Below are 24,796 nucleotides of genomic sequence, written 5' to 3' on the forward strand. Positions count from 1 at the left end.
ACTGCAGGTAGTGCTGTTCAATGTGAGGAAAATCAGTTGAGAAATATTTTGTTGAATTTTTTTTTTTTTTTTGGCTTTTTTGGCCTATCAGCATGATGTGTCAAAATATCTTTCAGTTCAACATGATTATTTGAAGTTAATATGTGTGTGAAAATGTACTTAAAGACCAAAAAGAGTTTATGTCCAAAACGTGATATATCCATTTGAAAACAAGTGAAAAATGTACACGTTTATCATAGTTTGAAGAATATTAACAAAATAATAGCTGTTTCTAAAACTCGTTTGTTTGCTTTGTTGTCTTCTTAAATTATGTTTAACTATATAAAACCTGTCGAGCTAACTCTGGGCAGCCAGGAGAGAGCTGGATTCTTACAAAATGGCAGTTATCACATTTTGGAAATAACTCATCGTTTTCAGGCAGTCATGTGCGGCACAAATATATGGAAAATCAATGTTAATAACATTTGTTAACCTCTGCACCTCACCCTCTTCAACCCCCTTCCCCCCCTCAGGCTGGATAGTGGAATGGGCCATCCACACCAACCGCACCCGCTCCAACACAGTCACCAGCTCGGTCCACAGCAATGAGGGGGAGGTCGGCCTCACACCGAGGGACGCCCCGGCAGAGCAGCCACAGCCACAGCAGCAGCCACAAGACGAAGAAGCCCAGCAAGACACACATCAGGAGGCAGGTGAAGAGGAAGTTGGAGGAGGGGAGGAGGAAGGGGCGGAGGAATCGCAAGCAGTGGGCGGGGCCAATGAGACAATCATGGAGGAGGCGGAGACTGGGACCGAGGCAGACCAGCAAGTGGCTGTTGCTGAAGACAAAGGTGAGATGTCTTTTGTTGGAACCTTGGCCTGCTTTTTGAAAATTAGGTTTTAGGCTTCACCGAAAGCTGTATGTATCCTCAATGCTGTTTGACATCTGCAGTAGTAAGCTGCCGGTTTGGGGTTTTGAGTCCCAAAACAGAGACTACAGCTTTGCACAGAACAATTGACAAGTTCTTGGAAAGCACGGAGTTGAAATTGCTTCATTACATTTTGTCTTTTGAAGGCCTTAACCAGTTATGAAACTTAAAGTAACATTTTATTGGGGCTATGTTTACAAGTTATTTCAAAGCCAGTATTTTTCTGTACAGCAAGTTAAACTATCCCTTTTCACTTCTGTCAAATTCATCTCAAATTTCAAAATATTTGGCTGGATTTTTTTTTATTGTTTTCTAAGCAAAAGACCTTTTGCCTCTTGACTAAAAAAGATCTAATTCCAATTTAGGCAATTGTTAATACCGTCCTGATTTATTTACCATTTTAAAGGTCCAGTTCAAGACACACCCAGGAATGAAGTACCAGCAGGTGACACCGGTGCCCAGTCTCCGGACCTGCACACGGCCACCGAGAGCCAGTACAACTACACCGTGGACAACTTCCCCCAGATCAGCAGCAGCGATTTCAACCGCTACGTCCAGGCGCTGGTCAAGCTGCTTGTCGGAGAGAGGACCTTGCAGGAATGGATGACCAAAGGTCAGGAGACATGAACCTTGACCCTTAAATTGTGACCTGGGGTCATGTTCATCGAGCTACTAAATACAGATTTTTATGAGTACAGAATAATATTTGCCTTGAGCCCATCTCGATTCATATCTGGGACGAATTCTAGAAAAGTTGCGGGTAGAATCATTCACTCCGTCCGGAAGAAACTCTGCATTTGTCCTGGACATGTTCCGGGACAATTTTTCTTAGCAACTACTTGACTCGCCAGTACCCCTGTAACTCGAAATGCCCCCACCGGTACCTCCGTTTAACTCCAACTTTAATTCATCCTGTCCATAGAAAACGCTGTCAAAACAGTCACAAAGAAGGGTTAATAACATCGCGAAAATGCTAAACTCCAACTTTTGTTCGGCCTGTCCATAGAGAACGCTGCCGAAACAGTCACAAAGAAGCGTAAACAACATCGCGAAAATGTTTAACTCCAACTTTTGTTGGGCCAGTCCATAGAACTGACAGTTTAACTGACACCAAAAAAATTTGCTTTTAAAATTTTACAACATGCTTCATGTTCTTGACAATTTTTTTAACACCTAGATGCAAAATTCATCAATTAAAATTGATATTTAGCAATTTTTGTCTTCTTATTTTGTTGGTTTTGACTATTTTTTTTCTTTTGTTGTTCAGGTCTCTGCCTGCAGCAGATGGAGAATCTGGCCATTCAGAAGTCGTCATGGCAACGACCTCCTTTCCTGATTGACCCCCACATGGAGGGCGTACGCTGGCTGCGCCGTATGATCCATAGGAACAAGCTGACCAACATCGACATGCACACAAGGTATAAGCAATCACTGCTTTTCGGACGCATGCAACCCCAAACAAATCTTCCAATAGTCAATTTAGGTTTTTTGCACTTCACTTACGTACGTTTGTAAGCACTTTCCAAGGACTTGCCTGAAAGAATTCACAAGCTGACTCTTGTTTACTAGTGCAGATGTCTTACCACTGGAACACCGAGCTTGCCAGAGTCGGCTGGCTGCTTTGAATCTGACGTAGCAGCGGGTACCATATATATACCATAGTTGTCTTGGAGGTCTAAATTTGTTACGATCTTTTGCCCTTAGGTCCGTGAAAGGCAAAAAAACACAATTATTCAATTTACATCCTCAGCACCAGTACTACATTGTACTACCTTGTATTACATTGTATTACATTGTATTTATTCCCATATGAATTCATAAAACCATACATTGCTTGGAGGTGAGTTGTGGGAAGGAGAGAAAGTAACAGGCAGAACAGTTTGGGTGGTACAGAGGCTCACGAGTTAATATTGTCATTTATTTGGAATGTGGTGTCTTTGGTACAAACTGAAACACTTTGCCTGCTTTTGTGGATTGAGTCCATATTCCCCAATTCCTTGTAACTTTCACAGTATTTTCTCCCCCTTTCTGTGTTTGATTTCTATACGGATCTTTATTACAGAGGAGAATTTGTCGCATTTTAAAACTTATACTTTGAAATGCATCCTCTTCTTTTCCCAGTGATCTGAAATCAACTTTTTTTTTTTTACTAATGACAATTGCTTTATTTATTTATTTCTTTTCTCCATTCTAACACACTTCCCTGAATGGATTGCATGCTTTCACAACACAACAGATGGTATGTTGTTTGCAGTGTTTCTCAGAATCCCAGCATTTTGGGGGTTTTGACTTTTTCATTTTGTTGTTTTGATTTGGGAATATCGCTGGTGAAAGAGTTGCCGCTATGGTGAAAAGCTGAGGCTACTAATCTGAACCTCTGTGATCTTGAACAGCTTATAAAGTTCAATTATGATATTTAAAGGCATGTAAGATCATTTACATTTATTCCAAAGTAAATTTCCAAAATATTATCACTAAGCTTACTTGGATTATCATACTGGTACTAAACATCCCGTGAATTTATTTCGTCTCGCTTGCTGTCATTTATGAGAAATCAAGAAATGTAGGTGATTTCCAACGATCTGTCAATTGACCAATTATTGGAAATAAAGAGTGTTACTGATATAATCGTGTTTCATGATCAAAGGGTTTTGCATATTTTTCACTGTTCTTGAAAAGTGTAATATCCACTGAGCGAAAAGTTCAACAGGTTAGGCTTTGAACATTCATCTTTGGATTTTGAGTGGAATAATTATTAGAAATGAACAAAACGCATGAAAAGCAAACGATCCTATGCCTTTAAAAATTCTTTGAAAATTTCAGTGAACAGAACAAATCGTGTAAACTGGTTTGACAATTGGCTTTGGCAATTTTTTGAAGTATTTTGAAGTCTTTGTTCAGTGATACGCTTTTTTTTATATTTTTAATAAAAGGGGGCATCAAGGGGTTTTCAATGGGTCTTTTCGTATTCCTTTTTTCCAGGTACAGGGTACACGTAACTTCATGAAAGAGGAGAATTTGACATTTTCAAAACGTAGAAAGCTAGTTACTTAAATTTGTGTTACTCGTTTTGGTTACAATGTATGAAAGTTACTGCATTTCTCATTTATGGCATGATTTTGGGCCGTGGGGCAGCTTTATTTGTGCTTTTAAACTCGTCTTTAAAAATGAAATGATCTCGTATTGGTGATGGGCTGCTTAAATTTGCATGTCTCAAATACAGATTCATGTATGAATATTCATGTCGCTTCCTGAATTAATTTGCATAATATATCTGCAATTAACCTCAATACCGTGGACCTTTTGTTTATTGTGCAGGCGCCATCAGCAAATCACTGTGTATTCTAAAGAGACATTTGAATTGTAAGGTGGTGTGCTTTGTGTGCTGTGTCTCGTGTGGGCTTCAAATCACTTGCTTTTTTTGGGGTATTTTGCAGGCACATTTTAATGCAGTCACGTTGTGTTGCCATTTTGATAACAGTTTGAATTGACTAGAAAAGTGATCCTTAGACTGCAGAACTACGCTTCTTTTACTTGTTTTTCTTCTTCTTTGAAGTGTTGCAACCCACTTAATAACAGCTTCCTTCCTCCCCCACCCAGATTGGACATTTTATTAGATATCTAGCGCCCCTTGAAAAGTGACATTGGCAAATTGGGGAACTGCCAACATAGGGCTGGATAGCTCAGTTGGTAGAGCACTGGAACGGCAATACAGAGGTCGCAGGTTCTAGCCCTGCCCTCGCCAATGTCTTTGTTCACCTTTTAAAAATAATTATAAAACTGTTTGGTTAATATTTGCAATAAGCCTCTGTACTGATGACGTCACACTTTGTTTACATGTGCAATTTCCTATGGTGCTCAGTGGACCGTTGGCCCCCAATGGCTTCATGGGCTCCGTGTGCCAACCAAAGAGGGCGCCCTTTTACCTAGCAATGACGTCCCATGGGCGGGACATTTAGCTGGTTGACGCGCACCGTTCCTTGTGTGTGATGCACGTACATGTACATCAGGTGATTTGTACTCGCAGTGGTACGGCCCGGCTGTGCGTCGCGGCAAAATTGCAGTCAGACAAGATGGCGTCGGTCGGTCACCCCCAACTGTACTTTCTTTGCTGGTGAGGGGGGTACTTGTGAACGGAACGGGTAGGATAGGAAAGTACACATGTAAACAAAGTGTGACGTCATCAGTACAAAGGCTTATTCTTCACCCACATTATATGTATCTCAAACCAATATTGATGTATCTAAACTTGTTTTACCATTTCTGTTGATATTTTATGATATTCTTATTATTATGGAATTTTTTTTTTTTTATTTAAAAAAGATTTTTTGCATTAACCTTGCCAGAGTGAACAGCCTAACACTGCATCATTTTGTGTGGCCCAGCAGGGTATATGTGTGACTCAATGTAATACATTTTGTGCAAATTGTCAGCTTGTAATCATTGCCATCATTTTGGGAACCTCTCCTTCGTCCCCAAACAAAGAGTTGGGTTACTTTAAAAAGACGACATTCTACAAAAAGGACCAAAGTGCATGCCCAAACACTGTGATCACAGAAACATTCAGAAAGTCTGTCTTTGAGACAACAGTTGTACAACACCGCAAATGATCACTAATGTGGAAGTTCCAGACATTTCATTTTAAGGCTATTTCAGGCTATTTATGGGTGCACTGTGCAACATTGAACACAAAATAAAGATACATGTAGCAGCTTTTGAAAGTTAACAAAAGAATTTGTGAAACCTTTCATAAGCATCCTGATATAAAAGTGTAGTATATGTTGTGACTGGAAACTTTTTGAGCTAATCCCTGGTCATTACTCATGCCTTTTATTCCCCATCTCATGAAAGGGGCGGGGAGGGGGAGGGGTAGAGGAACACATTTTTAAAGATGAACATTTGAATTGTTGAATTTGCACAGAATGTCAAACAACCCAATGCAGCTTTTCTTACCGCCTTTATTGTTCTTATTTTGCATTGATTTGTTTGCATGCATGCTTCATACATCAGTCGCATGGAGGATAAACTAGGGTATGTAGAAGGTGTGATGGTGGTGTACGGTATAAGTACACAGGTTTAATATACTTTTCTCAAGCTCACCATTGTTTTGTTTTTTAGGCTAAAAATATTGGTTGATGTAAAATCGATTCCCGCAGGTTCCGTAAATCACCGAAAGGTTATAATTGAGACATGCATTCAGTGCTTTTCAAGAATCTCTAAAAAGTTAAGGAATTTGGGAGGAAAATTTGCTTTGCCCCCCCCCCCGAAAAAAATCCTGGCGACGCCCATGACCTCAACCTGCTTTTAATTGTAACACATGACAAATGATGATGGAATCTAGGGCAAGGTGGTTTAAATGATGGTATACTCAGCTTCACCAGTCCCCTTAAAGGGCTGGACTTTCAGGTTAAATGCACTAGAGTACAGGTACATGGCTATCAGCTCAAACAGAGTTTTAGGACTGGAAGTGTTTTACACCAGCAGCAAAATGAAAAAAAAAACATTAGAAACAATGAAGAATGTGTATACAAAGAGGTAATGTTTATACAGAAAGGCTGTAGCTGAGTGGTGTAAAAATCCTTGTTCATTGATATGCATTGAAGCAATGTGAGTGACAGTTTTTGATAAAGATGAACATTTTACTCATAAGTGTGAAAAACCATTTAACTACAGGTGTAGTACACACCTGACGCTATCCATGATTCACCCCTAATGAAAGACCTCCTATGCGAGAGTTGTAATCAGTTCTTCACACTTACTCACGAATGAATCTTCAAATCATAAGATTTGGAGGTTTACAGAGACTTACTAGACCCTACTTGCAAGTACATAGAAACAGTCTCCTCTCTCAATGACAGGTTTCTAGTTGTAGAAATTGACCTCTGTGGATTTTGTCACCCTATTCTCACTCTGTAGGTTTGACCCGTCCATTGTGGTCCAGATAGAGAAGGCCATACTGTCTGGCCTGCCCCTACTGCTGGTCAACTGTGATGAGAGACTGGACAGCATGGTCATGCCGCTGATCCACCACGCCAACCACGGCAATGAGCATAGTACGGCTGAAGGTAGGGTAAAAACCTCAAACCTCAGGAAAACCTCACATGTCAGGAAAACCTAAATTCTTGGGAAAAATTAAACCTCAGGAATATCCTCAAACCTCAGGAATACAGTGAAACTCAAAAAAACTTAAAACCTCAGAAAAACTTTAAACCCAGGGTAAATCTCTCATGTCTGGAAAACCTCAAACCCCAGGAAAACCTGAAATCTCAGGAAAATATCAAACCGCAGCAAAGCCTCAAACCTCAGAAATGTTAAAACCTCAGGAAAACCTGAAACATTAAAAAACATGTCACTAACATGTAGTTGTGTTGTCACTGCAGTTTTATGCAATCCTGAATTCCCTAAATATACACACAAAATACTATTGCCCTCAAAGTGGATCAATACATGTATATTGGCATTCAGTCCTATTGTCATCACTGCATTTCTAACGCTATTCCTCATCTCCCCCAACTTAACCAACCAATTAGACGCCAGACTGATCAAGTACTGCGGCCGCCGACTCCTGGGCCACCAGGACTTCTGCGTCTCCATGACAACCTCCTTGCCCAATCCCAAGTTCTCGCCCCGCATCGCCTCCACCACAACCCTGGTCAACTACAGCCCCTCCCCCGAGGGTCTGAAGGAAGAGTTGCTAGCCAGGGCATTCCAGAGGGTGGTTCCCCAGCTGCACGCTGAGCGACGCAAGGTGCTTAGGGCCATACAGCAACACAGGGCCACTCTGCAGGTAGATACTATTATTCCTTATTTATTATTCATCGATATAAATATTCATCAGTACAAATCATAGATTTAAATTGTTCATTACTTTCATATTTGAGTACTTTTATTACATTATTATTCATTGATATTAATATTTGGTACTATTCATAATTAATTACTCATTACTATTTGTATTCTGGAGCAATATTCATAAATACTTATTCATAAATTATTATTATTATTATACATTAACTCTTTCAGAGCCCGCGAAATTTGAAAAGTTTAACCCTAAAGTGCCCAACTTCGAGCGTATTTGTTAATTGTTCGAAATTCTGTAAAAAAAAAAGTAAATAAGTTTTACTCACTAAATTTGTTGTTGTTGCTCTCTGGTATATCCTTGATATATTGGAAAGTCAAAAGTAGTCACAAACATAGTGATACACCCTGAAACACTGGCCTGAACACAGGGGAATTCCGCACTTTTTGCAGAAAATACGAGATTTGGTGCTGCGCCCTCTCGCAAGAACTCAAATGAAAAAATAAATACAGGTCGTACATGCATGAAAATGGTACCATTAGAAAGAGCAAGAGCGCCCGCTTTTGATAACATATTTACTCTACCTCGTACATGTACAAGGTTTGGCAATTTTAAGTACGAACATTTACGAACATTACCTCGTACATGTACGAGGTTGGCGCTTTTGTACTAACAAAAATACCTCGTACATGTACGATTTTGGCACTGAAAGAGTTAATATAAATATGCAGGAGTTATATACCTAAATTATTAATCGTTACAATTTATTTTCTGGAGCATTGTGAATACCTCAGACAGGTCCACTACTCTGATTAGTCAAGAGTCTGTCAATCTTTGATGCAATCATTTCATTGCACCAGATTCCTATTGACAATTATAAACCTCTAGTTTATGAAAGTTCCATAACACTTTTACATGTATCTCCCTATTTTTGTTAATTATAATTACGCCGCAATCTATTAGTCAGCAAGGAGCACTAATCCTTCCATTTTTTTGTAAATTGGTTCTACTACAAAATATAAACTCCTGCCTCTCTTCGCACAAAACTTTAACGTAAACAGTTTGCACTTGCAAATTATTTTGTGCTGGAAATCATCCGGAACGTGCCTCCATTACACATCAGTGTTGTTAGTCCATCACAAGTCCCCATAAGTCTATCAAAAGTCAGTCACAAGTCATCTAATCCTGAGTCATATCACAAGCTATTCAAATGAACCGTGACATTCCTTTGTTATCGTTCATTTCGTTTCCTTCATTCACTTGTGACTGGACTTGTGAAACGACTTGTGATTTTCTTGTGAACAGACATGTGATTGACTTGTGATTTTCTTGTGAACAGACATGTGATTGACTCGTGATTTTCTTTCGATTAGACTTGTGATGGACTTGTGATGGTCTTGTGATTTTTCTTGTGAACAGACATATGATTGACTTGTGATTTTCTTGTGAACAGACATGTGATTGACTTGTGATTTTCTTGTGAACAGACATGTAATTGACTCGTGATTTTCTTGTGACTAGACTTGTGATTGACTTGTGTTGGACTTGTGTTGGACTTGTGATGGACTTGTGATTTTCTTGTGATGGACTTGACAACAGCACTGCTATATTTGTCTGTGTTTAGGTGCTTGAGGAGCAGCTGCTACAAACCCTAGAAGGAGAGGATGGGTCAGGAGACATCACCGCTCACACTGAGTACGTCTCAGCTATCGTAGACAACAAGGAACAGGTATAGCTTCAAGTTTACTTTTATTTTGAATGAAACATGGTCAGCAAATGACTTTTTCAAGTCATGTTTTCAAGTCTCTCCCAGTGGTCTCCCCAACTCTCCCCTTGTAACCGTTGAAGGGGTACTTGTCCAAGGAGTCCGTATGTACACATTGTTTATTTTTCTCGCTGTCAGGTGTATGCTAAGCTGTTGGATGCAGAGCGCATCTTGGAGACCCTTGAGAACATTCGTGAGGAGCTCCTCCCGGTAGCCAAGCGGGGCGCTATGCTGTTCAGCATCGTAGCCAGCCTGGTTGGTGTCCGGCATGAGTACCAGTTCTCACTGCCGTTCTTCCTGTGGATGTTTGACCAGGCCGTCGGGGAGGACCAGAAAGATGGAGAAGATGAGGACGAGGGACAGGTGAGTCAGTAAAATAAATGGGGGGGGGGGGTTTGAGGGGAGGGGGGTATTCAATACAGGTATGGTGGAATAGGTGTTCAGCCTTGTTTCCTAAAAGTTAACTTTGTGTTGTTCAGATGAAGTAATTTTGTAAGATTTTCAATGACATTTTTAACTTAGTATTCATAAGATGGAATTTTGCGTCGGGGTGATGTAAATCAAATTAGGTTTTGCCCTTCACCGACGTATAAACACTGTATACTCAGTGTGTAACCTCCCGAGTGAAAGTTGGAAAAAATCACTCGGGTGGTACTCAAAGATTTTTGAGTTCATATTTGTAGGACATGCGTGTATTTTATTAATTTTTTTATAAAGGCATATGGGATAACTTGCCAAACACTTAAAAAAAAAAAAACGAAACTGCCCAAATATTATCAAACTGCCCATTTGATTGAAAGTAAATAATACTATAAAACATCCTGTGAAATCGTTGAGCCTGGTATGCTGTCATTCTCAAGAAAAGAGGAATTTTGTATCAGTACTAGGACCTAACCATCGCTGAGAACAAACGGTCTTGTCAAATACAACATCCGTAAAACGGCCACAAGCCAGCTGTTGACTTCATGTGTACGCTCAGGTACGCTACCGTAGGTCTATGCATGTATTACTTTGCCATGACAGAGCTGGCACTCCGGCACTCCCTGTGGCCTATGGGTTCTATGCACCACAGATTCCTTGAGCTGCACTTTGACAGTTGAAATTCAACCGGCATTTTTCATGTTTTTCCAGCACCAATGGACACAGACCATTGAACAGCTCAGTGGAACGATGTCTGCTGTAAATTAATAGCGGTCCATTTCATGAAATTATGACAAATGCAAATGATCCTTTAAATGTATGCTCCCTGGAAAATGATACTGTCTTCATGACTTCATCGTTATTTCTGGAAAATAACATCTGGGTAATAATATCGTGATAATACTGCATTTTGCAATTTACTTTCTTATAATACTTTGTTGATAATGTAATAGATAGAACATTCTGGCTTTCATTCTGTGGATAATACTTTCTGGATATAACTACATTTGGCAATGCGTTACGGTAATTAAACGTTACTGAATTACAATAACAAAAGCCTCGAAGATGGCAGCTGAATGAACAGAGTCTATCGGTCAATGCTGCTTATTTGTTGACGATGTTTTTGTTATCCAAGGACGATGATAGCGCCACCGAGGCAGGTAGCCACACCTCCCCGTTGCGTGGCATCGGTACCAGCGCAAGCACCCGCTTCAAGGAGACCGCGCCCCAACAGGTGGACCAAGATGCACAGGATAGCAGTATCACTCAGGAAGGCACTGAGACCCAGAACTCTACAGGTGAGTTGCAGAGTCATGTTGGCTGGGGGGGGGGGGTGTTCAAAGCATCAGCTTTGTTTTTATAGATAATTTTAGGCCCTGATTTGAGATTAAAGGTAGCGTCCATCATTTGTAATTTGTGCATTATGTTCTTTGAAGCAACAAAAGTGCTCAAAATCTAAACAAGGGTGCTGTACAACTAACCTTAGCTCAGTGAATGCTGTATATTCCGAGAACACAATATTCTAGGATCTTGATTTCAAATCAAAAGTCATGTTTTGAATTGCGCCCGAATTCAGAGTCCGGGACATGTTCTCATCCAGGCAATTGCAACTACGCGATGTCGCACACTGAACCAACAAATAGCATTTTTTAGGTTTTGTGCAGTATTTTTATGTTTTAACACAATTTATGGGATTGAAATAGTGTATATGAAGGGTCTTTTTAATTACACGAACATTTGTTCGAGTAGTCTGGATTTTAATTTGTAACCACATGGAATTTTAAACGGGCCTTTTTTAGGCTATGTGCAGTATTTTATCTGTATTGAATTTTAATAACTTTTTGTATCTCTCTTCTTTGTGGAGTACTGTATTGTGATTATTTATAATTTTGTAACTTTTTTCATTAACGTGTTTAAATGTAAAAGGCCAATGGAATTTTCCCGTCAGGGATAATAAAGTCAAAATTTAAATTGAAATTGAAATTGAACCATGCGCACGTGTGCTTCGTGTCAGCGGTTGCCCGCGCTTCGCTAAATTATAATCAACCTAGTAACGGAAATTTCTAACGATGCATCTATGCATCGTGGAAAGGCCTTCTTTCATTGTTTTATTGAAAATGACAGCTTGCCAAAAAGAATCATTTCACAGGAAGTTCAGTCCCTCTATGCTATCCAACAATAATTACGTCAGTTACGTTTTGGATAGCTGCAAATAACCGACTGTAGCTTTAAATGAGTATTGTAACCATGCAGTACAAGAAAATATTGTCAAATTTGACTTATCCTACAATTTCTTGAATGTCTTTTTCTTTTTAAGGTGAGGAGCCTGCCAACCCAGCCACGCCATCACAAGAAGCCAGTCTGCAGCAGCGCATCATGGCACAGATTGCCGTACCGGACCTCCCAGACCTCCCCTCCCCTGGAGTGGAATATTCCAATCTGTCAGCCAATCAGGTCAAGCAGCTGGTGGACTGCCTGACGCAGACCATCTTCCAGAACGTTAGGCAGTGAGTACCATAACTCACATACCCATCTCCCTAAATTTGTTTCTGCTTTCATTGGATAGTAGTTATTGGTATCCCTTAAAGATAATATACAACATTTGCAAACATCAAAAAACCACACTGCCAAATTATTATGAAATACCTTACTGGACTGTAAATGAATGATAATCTCAAGTATCCTGTGAAATCATGGCACCTGGTGTGCCGTCATTTTCAAGAAAAGTGGAATTTTTGTATCAATTGCCAACCATTGTTGGAAAATAAACTGACTTTTTTCTAATACTGCCCCAGTGTACCAAATTCAGTTAGTACACATTTTGTTTGCAATCAGTTCAATCCGTGAACGGTTGCAAGCCAGCTAGTCTGGTTCCCTGACCTGACAATGCTTCGCTTCATCAAGAATAGGGTCAGGGAACCAGACCACGGGAACAACATTTTTTTCTTGGTTTTTTTTTTCCATCATATATGAACACAAAACTTTAAACAGGTCAGTATTTGATAGCAAATATTGTTACATATTTGCTATAAAAATATTAACCCCAAATCCATCCATTTCTGGAAATTGGAGCAAAATTTAAAAAAAAAAGTATATTACCTTTTAACACTTGTGCCAGCTGCCATGATTACTTTATGTCATCTTATTGTGGTATCTTTTGATTACGTCTTTTGCAGGTCTCTGTATGAGAAGCATCGCCTGCTGTTCTCCTCCTTGCTCTGTCTCAACATCCAGTATGAAACCACCGAGCTCTTCTCCGAGGAAGAACTGGCGCTGCTCCTCCAAGGTTTGTGGACATCCCAAATAACTGAAGAAATAAAACATCTCACATTTCTATTGAAAGGATGTGCAAAGTCTCATACTCTGGAGAGTTTTATAGGACTTTCCATTCAAAAGATTAACATTTGCACTGTGGCGTCCTAAGAAAAGAATTCATTTCCAAAGCTGCAAATCATTTTCTCAAAGATCGTTTTTCCCCACTGTGGATCAGATGTTGAATGTTTTACTGAATTAAAATCACACTATGTTCACAAATTTTTCTATGTTCACAGACATTTAAATTGATTCTGATTTTTTCAGTTTCCATAAATGCACACATTAGTGCAGGCAGCAGCCTTTGTAAAGTGCTGCCCCAAACCACCTTCATGTTACGTTCTTGATTACCGAAAACCACCCAGCATTATATGGGTTCTTGGGCTCATTAAGGAGTAAATACAGTGTAGTGCAATGTAACACAAACACTAACCCTCCTACTGTTTTAACAGTCACATACAGTCAAAAGTTCCATCCACTTACCTGTCATGCCTTTTACACAGGGCACGGAATGTATGTTTGCATAGGAGGGCTAATGGGTTAAACAGTGCATCAAAGTTTTGTGCAACATGACTTTTCATCCTTATTACCTACAGGCAACCCAGGCCTTGGGAACATGGAGCTTTCCCTGGCCGACTTTGAGTGCGATACACCGGCTCCCACCTTCCTGACCCATGATAAGTGGGAAGACCTGATGGCCGTGTCTGTCCTGCCCGGTCCCCTGGATGGGCTGTGTGTTCAGTTCGCTCAGCAGCCTGGTGATTGGGAGGCGTGGTACAAGACTGCTAACCCTGAAGATGAGCCATTGCCTTATAGGCCGGCGACCTCAGGAGAAGGTCAGTTATCTGAACGGTGCTTTTCTCCAAACAATTCTGAAGTCTTCCTAAATGAATTTTCCCTTACCGATACCATTGTGTTACTTTAGATTTTGATTCTAGCACCCGTTTCTGGCAATGTTTACAAAATAAATACAATCACATGAGATTAAGAAATAGCTAAATTAAGTAAGATCAAAATTTGCGGGAATTTGTAAATCAACCCACAATTGGACCTCTATCCCACTTCTGAAACCGTTTTGTCACATCTTCTCCCAGTGCCGAGAGTAAGCCAGTCTAGTCAAGACGTGTTAACTAAACTGTTATCCCACTTCTGCAACCATTTTTAATCGACATGTATGTCATATCTGTTCCCATCAGATCAACCCCGTCCAGTGGATGCTGAGGGCCAGACCTCAGCCCAGTCCAGCCCCGACCTCGGAAGCCTGACCGAGTTCCATCAGCTCATCCTGTTGCGCCTGCTCCGTCCCGACCGCTTCCCAGCGGCCGTGGCCCGCTACGTCCGGCGACACCTGACCTCAGTCAAGCCCCTGGCCAGCTCAGTGGGCAGCCTGCTGGGCAGTGCGGCAAGCTTGCTGGGAGTGCTGGTACTACTGCCTCCCACACCGGCGTTTGGGAACCAGCAGCTGGGCAGCGGGATGAAGATGAAAGCCAGGCCCGTGGACGTGCTCAGGGCAATAGCGCAGGTACTGACCTTGATGGCAATGTCAGATCTTTAGTATACCCTGACAATGATTATAGTAAAGGAGATGTTGCAGTGGAAAGTGGATGGGGGGAGAGAGGTGGTAGGGAGGGGTGCCAACAGGGGGAGTGGGGGAAGCTTGGCTTGGATTCTGGCATTAGGCTTCAGCTTCAAGATTTTAGGTCCTGGGTTGTGTACTTCTAACTCGATGAAACTCCATCACAGAAACTGAAACATCAATTTAATGGGCATTGCCTGAAACCAAGATTCTTTTATCTGTGTACTTTTGTTGTTATTCAATTTGTTACTGTTCTGGTAATTTTTTTCAGAGTAAAAACATCACCTTTGACTGTATCACACTGGGCGACGGGGCGGAATCACGAGTCAACATCGCCATCGACACGGCCGCTGACAACGACGGATGGCTAGTCATCGAAGATCTGCACCTGGCATCCGATAACCTGCTGAATGGCCTCCGACACCAGCTGATACGAGTCGGCAATACTGGAGGTGTGTATCAGAAATTACGTGTTAACGAGTATGTGTGACTGGTTCTGAGACATTTATCGTTTTGTTCTGCTGGGTGCTTTCCATTACCAGTTGATATGAGTTGATCTGTCTGGAGGTGTATATCAGAAATCTGATCATTTGAGGTGTGAATATCAGAAATATACCAATTATTGGTATTTGTGACTGGTTTTCGGGACTATAGGAGCTTTTGTCCAGGTCACTTGTCTGTGACATCTGCTGAAACAAGTTGGCATTTCTAGAAGTGTGGAGGTGTTCAGTGTAACACCGGAACCATTGTTAGGAGAGCGCAGGCTCAAACCCAGCTACGGTCAATTGTTTGTTCAACTTTGAAATAAGAAAGATGGTAAATAAGATTGAGGGAGAGCCCCTTTCAATGTACTATCGTTTATCAAGGATCCTTAAATTTGTGCTCTTTTCCAGTCATTAATATATTCCTTTGGTCGTAATTTACCAAAAACGTCTCCATTTTTTTTCTCCAAAGCTCAATTCTCAAATCAAGTTTGTTTGTTTTTATTGGGGGGGGGGGAATAATAGTTTCAGCTATTTTAAGAAAATACTTCCTCAAGAATTACTTAATTCCACCTTCCACCCCTCTGAAATTTTTCTAACCTAAAACTTTACCAACTTGCAGCAAGAAAACTAGGCCCAGCCCATTACCTTTGTCTTGTTCGCATTTTGTAATCCACATAGGACCCCTGGGACTCAACCCCATCAACCGAGACTCTGAGTCCCGCTTCTGCGTCTGGCTGACCAGCGAGCCCAGCGCCAAGCTCTCGGACGCCCTGCTGCACTCGCTGCGTGTCGTCTCATGGGACAACCTGACGGAGCAACTGCTGAATGCAGACGACGCTTCGGCCGGAGCCGAAGTGCCTGCTAGTGACGCCTCACTGGATGATGTGTTGAAGACAGGTAGGTCTAGTCCTCCCTCTCTGGCTGGCAATTTCAACAAGGCCAGCCCAGCAGTCAAATTAAATCAAGTGACTGTTTTCTAACAGTTGAGTGCTCCCTGCCTTCATAAAGCAGGATTGACTGGCTGTGATTGTTATGAAACCAGATATAGCTATGCTTTGACTGCAGGAGATTGATAAGCCAGCTGTGCCTACCAGTCACCTGCTTTTGTCTGTTGATGGAATTTTGACTGTCACAGTGCCTACACGAAATATGATCTGACTGTTGGTGACTAGCCTGTGTAAAAAAGACATGGCGGAGGAACAGGATTGAATTTTTGACCGTCTGTGACTGATCAAACAAAAGGAGGGTTTTAATAGAAGACGTGCAGAACAAAATAATGTTCAATTTTTAGTTTAGTTTTTGTTTTTCCCCATACTGCTTTAAGTTACTCTGAATTCACTTCTAGTCTCTCGGGTCTCTTCCAACTATGATTTACAAAATTGAAAGAAGAATAAAAATGCAGGTACTAATTCTTCTGAGAGAAATGTGTTCTAAAAGTCTCTGCTTCTGAGCCTCTTTCATAAAAATCATGGAATTTCCAAGGGACTTTCTGAGTTTGGTACATAATTTTCTGCTTTTTTGCTTTTGTGGGGTTTTTTTTTTTGGGGGGGGGGGTTTGGGGGGTGTCAGAGTATAGGTGTTGTTGTTTGTTTTGGGTGTTTGTTGGGGTGTTTGTTGGGGTGTTTATTTGTTTGTTTTTGTTTATTTTGCTCTGTTTTTTGTAATTTTATATTCAACTCTGATGAAAAAAACTGTGGTTCTTAATTTACTGACAAATTTTAGTGAGTAGCAGTGGTGCCAGTATGGCTAAGACGCCCATGCTATTTATTTCCATCTTGTATTGATCATTCTGCAAGCCTTATTTTCTAAACCTACCGTACTCTCCAACAGCAATTGTATCGGCTCTTAATGCCGTCACTCCTCAAAACTGGAAGAGAATCCAAGAGATGTCCACCTACGTGCGGGGGGCTGCGTTCGGTGCTTGCGTCGTCCACGGTGTGCTATCGGCGCGCCAGTTGTTTGGCACCCGCGGCCTGTCGCGCTGGTACGCGTTCTCCGCCGTCCAGCCCAACCATGCTGTCGAGGTTATCTTGGGGTCAAAGGTGGAGGGTCAAGGAAGCAAGGAGGTTGGGGTGGATGAACTTTGCACTCTCTTGACAGAGGTAAGTGGATTTGTCAGGATGCTGACGACTTCTAAATTTGAAACCCATTTGGTTTGCTTAAAACTTATTGTGGTCCGATTGTTTTGGTTGATGTTATTGTAAAGCTTTCTACACGCTACAGGGCATAGATATTTGCACAGAATGTTTTAGTATAAAATGGAATATGATCTAAAATAGTGAAAGGAATCTTCAAAATGATTTTTGAAGAAGGAAGAATCCTGCCTGTTTTTGGTTGCATGATACTGAAGCCTGCCTGACATTAGATTCCTCAGAGTAGACAGAATATTTTGATCTGTGAACCAGACTACTTTCAGTTCACACTACTGATAGTTAGACTCCTTAGACTCCTCGTGACATTGCCCGGCAGCGTCGGCTAAAGGTTAGGGTTTGGAACTCATGATTAAAGGATCAGGGGTTTGTATCCTGCCACTTGCTACAGGATGTGTCCTTGGGCAAGCCACTCTACCATGCTTGCCTCCCCCCAGTATGAATGGGTTCGAGCATTAGCTGCAGAGTGTCCTGTGATGGACTGGCATCCCGTCCAGGGGGCATGGAAAAGTTCTCAGTCATTTCATGCCAAGAAAACCAAAGATAAATGCTGACCTGATCAGCCATATCGACGCTTCAATGCAACAAGGTCGTATCTCCTAAAATGGCATGAACGCAAAACGCGAGTTTTAGAGTGTCAAAAGGTTGTATCTCGCTTAAAATAACCCTGATGTACACGCAAAGTCAATGGACGTCGAGATATGACCTTGTTGCTAGGAGCGTCTTCGCACGAGATACGACTTTGTTGCACTGACGCGACGAGCGACAGATTGTACTTCTTGTCATGTCAGTAACCAATTAGCACCTGTACTGTAGTGCATTGTATTACATTGTGTTTATTCACTGAAGACTAAATAAAACCATAGACTTATCAGGCAGGTGTTGGCACTACAGTGAGTGATAGGCGGGGCGGTTTTTGGTGCAAAAGTCACTAAAAGGTTAAGTACAATATTTGTCTTCCAATCTGGCTCAGGTTGTATACGGCAACAGCCTGACCAGCGACTGGGACCACCTCTACCTCGCCACCCTGGTCCGGCACGTCCTCCTGACCACCACCAGCCAATCAGGGACGCTGAGCCTCGGGGGCGTGCCCCTGCCCACACCCCCGGCCAACGTGGACCCCACGGACTACGCCCGCTGGTTTGAGGAGAAGTGGGAGGACGGTGGGGTGACGGTGGCAGCGATGAGCTTGGACGAGGGGATCCAGAAAGTGGTCAATAAGATCAGGTTGGTGCTGGGGAGTTTTGTTTTGCCTGGTTCTTTCCTTCCTTCCCTGAAAGTGCAGCCTCATGTGTATGAGGATAAATGCACTTGCCAGAAACACCGGCGTGAACCCCTTCTCTTAGCGATAAGTGTTACTGGGTTCTTTTAAGTGCATCATTACACAGCACACAGGACCTACGGCTTTACGTCCCATCCGAAGGACGAAGCAATAATAGTTAAGTGTCTTGCTTAAGGGCACAAGTGTCTACCCGGGTTCAAACCCACGCCACTGTTGCCTCTGAAACACCAGAACATGAGTCCGGTGCTCTTAACCGCTAGGCCATGACACTCCAATTTGGCCTTTTATCTTCCGACTGAGAGAGTCACTGATTTACTGTTGACAAACTGACTGACTAGATGATGTTCTAAGCTGTTAAACGTTTCTTCTTTTGCTTGTAATTAGTTTTGTGATTATAGCTACCGTAATTTTGACAAAACAGGAATTGCTCTTCCTCTTGGCATGACCTCAGATTAGACGCCTTTCAAGACTGTTAGGGGATGGCCCTAATGATCATGTTGAAGGGATTGGGAATTTGAATTTTGGCTGGATCAGCTCAGCTGGCTCCTCTGAATTGCCTGAGGTACACAACCAAGGAACAATCTCAGAAACCAAATCCTACTCAGAAATCGCACCTTACTACTTGGGTTTATACCATACTGAAAATCTAGACAGTTTTCATTATTTGTTGCTTTCATTGACAGTGGAGATGAGTTTCTGCGCCACCTGGACACCCTCTACGAACTCCAGCACACGGGCCTGGTCGCGTACAACGCCGAGTCCACAAAGGGCGCCCTCAACATGACCAAGGTCCAGTCGGCCATGGACGGCGTCTCAGAGCAGCTGCCCCCGATGCTGGACCTTGGCGAGCTGCCGCTGCACGTGGTCAACGAGAAGGAACGCTACACGTTCCCGTACCACGCCCCGTCGCTGATGTCTTTACTGAGCGCGGCTAGTGCGGAGATGCCGCAGTCTATCGGATACGTCTTGCTGCAGGTTAGAACCTTTGGATCAAAACTCCTTGCTCAAGTTTAGATAGAACTGGTACCAAAGACCCTGTAAAATGCCCTATTCCACCTGAAATGGTATAAGTTGGAAGAAAAGGATCATTGAAGGTGGTTAAACCAGTTTTGGTCAGATGACGTGTTAACACGATCTGGCTGTTTTTATTCACAGACACGGCTGACGGGTTAAAACGTCAAGATTGCCTCGACTCGCCTCCGGGTGACGTCCAAACACTCTAATCCCGTATTTGTTTTGTACACACACACGCACACGCACACCCACGTGTGCAAATGCCGGCAATCGTGGACGCCCCATTGTCCCTAATCCTCTTTCCTTTGTTTGTACTCGAACTTTTTAGCAACAGCTCTCATTGGTTTTGTACACGATTTGAGATCGTGGACGTTCGGTCAATCGTGGACGTATTGTTTGCGCCCCAATTCTTTTGTCCTACGTCCACGATTGCCGGTGTTTACATACTCACACACACACACACAAAGTACAAGAAGTCTGTGGAGGCAGACCGTGTGTTGTACTTGAACAAGGCCGCTGTGCACGGCCTGTTGTGGTACAATTTACACTTCATGGCCACACCCTAGAGTATTGAAACATATCAGGTTTTGGCAAGAAATATCATACAAATACTGTTAAATGAATCAGTATGTGAAACGTTTGGCTGTATATCAAAAGTTTGCTGCTATAGTTTGCCTTTTTCGAAAATCAAAAATTTTCAGCAAAAATAATCCCGGCGCGAACTGGTTTAGAAAGTGTGCCTGTGCGCACAGTTTTTAGGTACATTAGCAACTGAATCCATTATGAAACCCAAAAATATGAATAGTTTTCTCTGTTTTCTGAAAATCCACTGAGCTGAAACTTCAACAAGTTTCTTGTTATGCACCCTTCTTACGAATCTGAGCAATTTTGCTGCGTGAATTATGCCTTTAATGATAATTGAAAGGGTGGATTATTTTTCTGTAACCCCTGACAGGAGTGTCACTGGTTCAACTCCCTCCTGTGCCACGTCCGTCAGACCCTACATGAGCTGCAGTCCCACCTGCTGGGAGGGGAGAGAGGTATGGTGCCCTGCCTCGCCGAATGCGCCAGGGCGTTACAGAGTGAACTGGTGCCAGTCTCCTGGGTGCATCCCAATCGACAGCCCCTGGGCCACACGCTGCATTCCTGGGTCACGGGTGGGTGGAAAGTATTACCCCTGATTGTTAGGCCTATAAAGCATTCCGTTGAAATGTTTCAATATTTAAACGTCAAATCCTTAACACAGAACTTTCCCTCTGGGTCCCACATTTTATGTCCAAATAAATATTTAAAATTTCTGAATTTCTTGAAAGTGCATCCTTTTTGTCCATTTTGTCTAAACCAAAAAGCTTCTCAACTACCTTTGGATGTCAAAAAGTTTATCAAAATCTATTTAGCAGTTCTGGTGACTGGTTCCCACTATTATAAAGACAATAGCCAGAACATTAAATGAAAGACCAGGAACCAGTTTACAACGCTGGGCCCACAGTGGCAATTAGGCTTATAACAGAAGCACTTTAATATTGACAACCACGTAGAAAAAAAAAACCATCGTTTGCAGTGATCTATTTAGGGAGTTAATTCACAATGTTTTGTTTGTTTGTTTATATCTAACTCCATATATAGGCCTAATTATTCACCATTTTTTTTCTTCATTTATTTGGGTGGTCCTTCCTAGACGAGCATTGCTTCTTAAGGGCCTCCTTCCACACGCATTTAATTTCTCTCCATCTTATTACTTTGCTTATTTGCATTTATTTGTTATGTAACCCTCATAAGGTTATTGTTGTACTTGCATATTTTCATTTTGTATAATTTGTTATGTGTGGAAAATATTATTAAAGAACTGAACTGATCTGATGCACCGTGCCCTCTGGAGACATGAACACAATAGGGAACAAAAGATTGTATCCGTCTCCACAGGGCAATTTCTATAGATGAATACGTCTCCACAAGGTTTTCACGAAATAGATATATGGAATTTACTCAAAAACTAGAAATTTCCAGGGTGCGTTGATTTGTCGCAAATGGAAGAGTTTTAGAAAAGGGATATTAAGTCCGAATTTCAGCCAAGGAAATTAATTCTGGTTAAAATAAAAGCATTTTGAAACTACACTTTCAATCTCGAAAACTTTACTACACGAGAACAAAGAAATGTCTCCACAAGGATACAAATTTCAGTATGTTTGAACTGAACTGAACACAAAAAAAGGTGATCTTTCTTTTCTTTAAGGCGAGCCATCAGATAACAGACCGTTCGGGTACCGGGTCCGGTATGCTAATTTCTTTCACCCCAATCGGTACGAAGCCAGAAGCCACCCGGTCACTGAAGCGTGACGCCCCAATCGGTCCAAACTGGTGACTCAGGGTTTCACAATAGGCAACATAAATTGAAGTCTGGCCATTATTGGAGGATTATTCGGCCTGCTGGGATTACCAGCGGCAACTTCTATGAAGCTCATCACAGTCATTGTTGCCTACTGGAGGTTTAGTGCGTCGCAAATTGGTTCCTTTGTGATGAGCCAGAGCCATGGTGCAGAAGCCTGGTGGAGTTAATCCAGGCCGATCGGTTCCATGCAAGGTCCCAATCCCTTCAACATACTGGGCGGGCTCAACCCCGAACGGTCCGGGGAGGGATTCTAATCTGAGGGCTCGCCTAAGCACCTACTTCAAGTGCGTTGCAAGTTTTTGCTCCAAGAAGCTCGATGAAATTTGTCACAGATCACCACTCTAACCAAATTATCGCTTTTTGTTTTATATTTTGACAGATATATTAAAGCGTTATAGCCAGCTCCGGGCCTGGATCAAGGAAGGCAAGGTGCCCAGCTCCTCCCATGACCCTGACAGACCCTCCCCACCCAAGGGCAACCTGCTGTCGGTGTGGATGGGAGGACTGGCCAATCCCACAGCCGTCATCACGGCTCTCAGACAGGAGAAATCGGCGCTGGAAGGATGCCTCATCTCAGAGGTAAGATTTTGAAGACTTTCCCACGATATTAACTTTGCAAGGAATTATTGTCTGGCAGCTAATAATTGAAATTGTAAAGTACTATTTCAATACCTAATAAGGTACAAATTTGTTTGCTCGATGTCTCATTCAAAAGTGAATAACCTTTGCATTGCTTGGAAAATAGCAATTTAGTAAAGAAATCTATTTTCTGGATGAAACTCAAAAAATACATTAAATGAAATTGTGAATCTGGGAACTGCAGGGCAAAGCAAGAATCAACATTAAAAAAATCCTTCAACTTTACTTGTGTCTTGACTCTACAGATCGGCATTGCCTGCGACATTTCCTCATCCTTGGATGAAGACACCTTTGAGATCGCCCATGAGGGTGGCATGTACCTCCGTGACATCCTCCTGGAGGGTGCATCCTGGGACCTTGAAAACGGCTGCCTCGCTCCTGCTGGGTAAATTGCTTATCTGAACTGAAATTTGGAAACAGTAGACAGCATTTTCTGACGTCAGATTTGAGTGGCTTTTTACAGCACTTGCTTGCACACCACATCCAGAGGGTGAAATTCGGCCACATTCAAATTACTTGGCTTCAGACGGCAATTACACATAATGATAATAATAATGTCTAGAGTTTACATATCGCTTTTTGCTAAAGTAGATCTCAAAGCTCTTCCAAATTGTTTATCCTGTTCATCAGGCCATGAGACCATATGTGATGCGATCAAGCTACATGAGTCGTTTGTCGGGAATTTTGATTTGGAGATAAAGATGGCATCAGCATGCGGTTTTCACAGCAGTAATGCTGAGATTGTGCTCTTTTCAAATCTGCAATAAAAAAATTGTTGACCAGGGTCAACAAACGATTCATGTATCTTGATCGGATCACATATTTCTGCAGCCGAGATCAGCAAAATCTGGCTTCTACCCTCACGGGTACAGGCATGCAACTTTTCCTCGGATCCGCTGATTTCCTCGATTTTTACTTCTCATGAATACCATTACAAATTGAAAAACACGTGTACCAAGTCTTGTGTGGTTTGGAGTTAAATTTCCTCGTTTTTTCTAAATTCCCAGTTGCATGCCTGCAGGTAGCCATTATACCCCTGGGCAGAGAAGGGCAATTGTAGTAAAGTGTCTTGCCCAAGGACAATGTTCCTCTTCAGGGTTTCGATCCCAGGTACCATGGCACGTGGATCAAACACCCTTGAACCATGGCGCTATATGACAGCAGTTGAATTGACTTCCATGGGTGTGTGTGTTACCGTCAACTCTAGCCAAGTAATTCAGACATGCGATAGAGATGAACTGCTCGGACAAAAATTCCATTTGGATCTTCCACGTGCATTTTGATAAAAAACTTTTAGCAGATTAAAGCCCTTTAAGCCCCTGTCACACTTTTGCGTATCCCAATTCCTTATGAGTTCCTTATCAAAATTTTTCAATACGCAGCCGTATGATAAAAAACATCGAAATTTTGTGATTTCTTTGACTTAAGATAAGATACGAATAAGTACAATGCGCTGCCCGCTCGAAGGACGAGTGGTACTAATTTGTGCAATACATCGGCATTTGATATGAGTTCGTTCAGCGTGCGTTGTATCTGCGCTGCAAGTACGCTATGTATATAGGAGGTCAGCGTTTAACCGCGTATGAACGGCTTATTCCCCATGAACACATAGCATATTCGTACCGCGCTCGACAGACGCGTGACCGATGCGCTGCGTATTTATAACTTATGACCTGCGTAACAGCGTACGCAGCGTAGTTTTGTGCATGCCCAAAACTATCCAGCGTACTGGGCCGTACCATGCATATGCCTGCGTACATAACACATACACAAAACGATAGAGATGCATATGAGGTGCGTATTGTGCGTACGACTGCGTATGAAAAAAATGTCAATGCGCAACTCATAAGGAATTAGGATACGCAGAAGTGTGACAGGGCCCTAAAGAGTTTTAAAATACTTACTGCAAAACACTCCAGCGCACACATACTGAAATTTGTATCCTTGTAGAGACATTTCTTTGTTCTCGTGTAGTAAAGTTTTCAAGTTTGAAAGTGAAGTTTCAAAATGCTTTTATTTTACCCAGAATTAATTTCCTTGGCTAAAATTTGGACTTA

The 24,796-nt window shown here is 42.0% G+C and overlaps 1 protein-coding gene across 1 annotated transcript in view; it reads left to right on the forward strand.

Annotated features, from left to right (window-relative positions):
• Window positions 1-24,796, forward strand: part of LOC119735649 (dynein beta chain, flagellar outer arm-like) — a 121,152-nt gene that overhangs the window by 90,639 nt on the left and 5,717 nt on the right. Inside the window, exons 73-92 of the mRNA XM_038209442.1 lie at window positions 513-830; window positions 1,315-1,521; window positions 2,176-2,326; window positions 6,825-6,973; window positions 7,439-7,695; window positions 9,332-9,436; window positions 9,611-9,835; window positions 11,028-11,190; window positions 12,210-12,399; window positions 13,069-13,178; window positions 13,801-14,040; window positions 14,401-14,726; window positions 15,052-15,232; window positions 15,944-16,162; window positions 17,096-17,367; window positions 18,389-18,642; window positions 19,381-19,672; window positions 20,667-20,868; window positions 22,480-22,679; window positions 22,985-23,124. Coding sequence (XP_038065370.1) covers window positions 513-830; window positions 1,315-1,521; window positions 2,176-2,326; window positions 6,825-6,973; window positions 7,439-7,695; window positions 9,332-9,436; window positions 9,611-9,835; window positions 11,028-11,190; window positions 12,210-12,399; window positions 13,069-13,178; window positions 13,801-14,040; window positions 14,401-14,726; window positions 15,052-15,232; window positions 15,944-16,162; window positions 17,096-17,367; window positions 18,389-18,642; window positions 19,381-19,672; window positions 20,667-20,868; window positions 22,480-22,679; window positions 22,985-23,124 — 4,201 coding nt within the window. The remainder of the gene's footprint in view (window positions 1-512; window positions 831-1,314; window positions 1,522-2,175; window positions 2,327-6,824; window positions 6,974-7,438; window positions 7,696-9,331; window positions 9,437-9,610; window positions 9,836-11,027; window positions 11,191-12,209; window positions 12,400-13,068; window positions 13,179-13,800; window positions 14,041-14,400; window positions 14,727-15,051; window positions 15,233-15,943; window positions 16,163-17,095; window positions 17,368-18,388; window positions 18,643-19,380; window positions 19,673-20,666; window positions 20,869-22,479; window positions 22,680-22,984; window positions 23,125-24,796) is intronic.

Source organism: Patiria miniata, unplaced genomic scaffold, assembly GCF_015706575.1.
Source record: "Patiria miniata isolate m_02_andy unplaced genomic scaffold, ASM1570657v1 HiC_scaffold_29, whole genome shotgun sequence".
In the NCBI taxonomy this organism is placed as follows: domain Eukaryota; kingdom Metazoa; phylum Echinodermata; class Asteroidea; order Valvatida; family Asterinidae; genus Patiria; species Patiria miniata.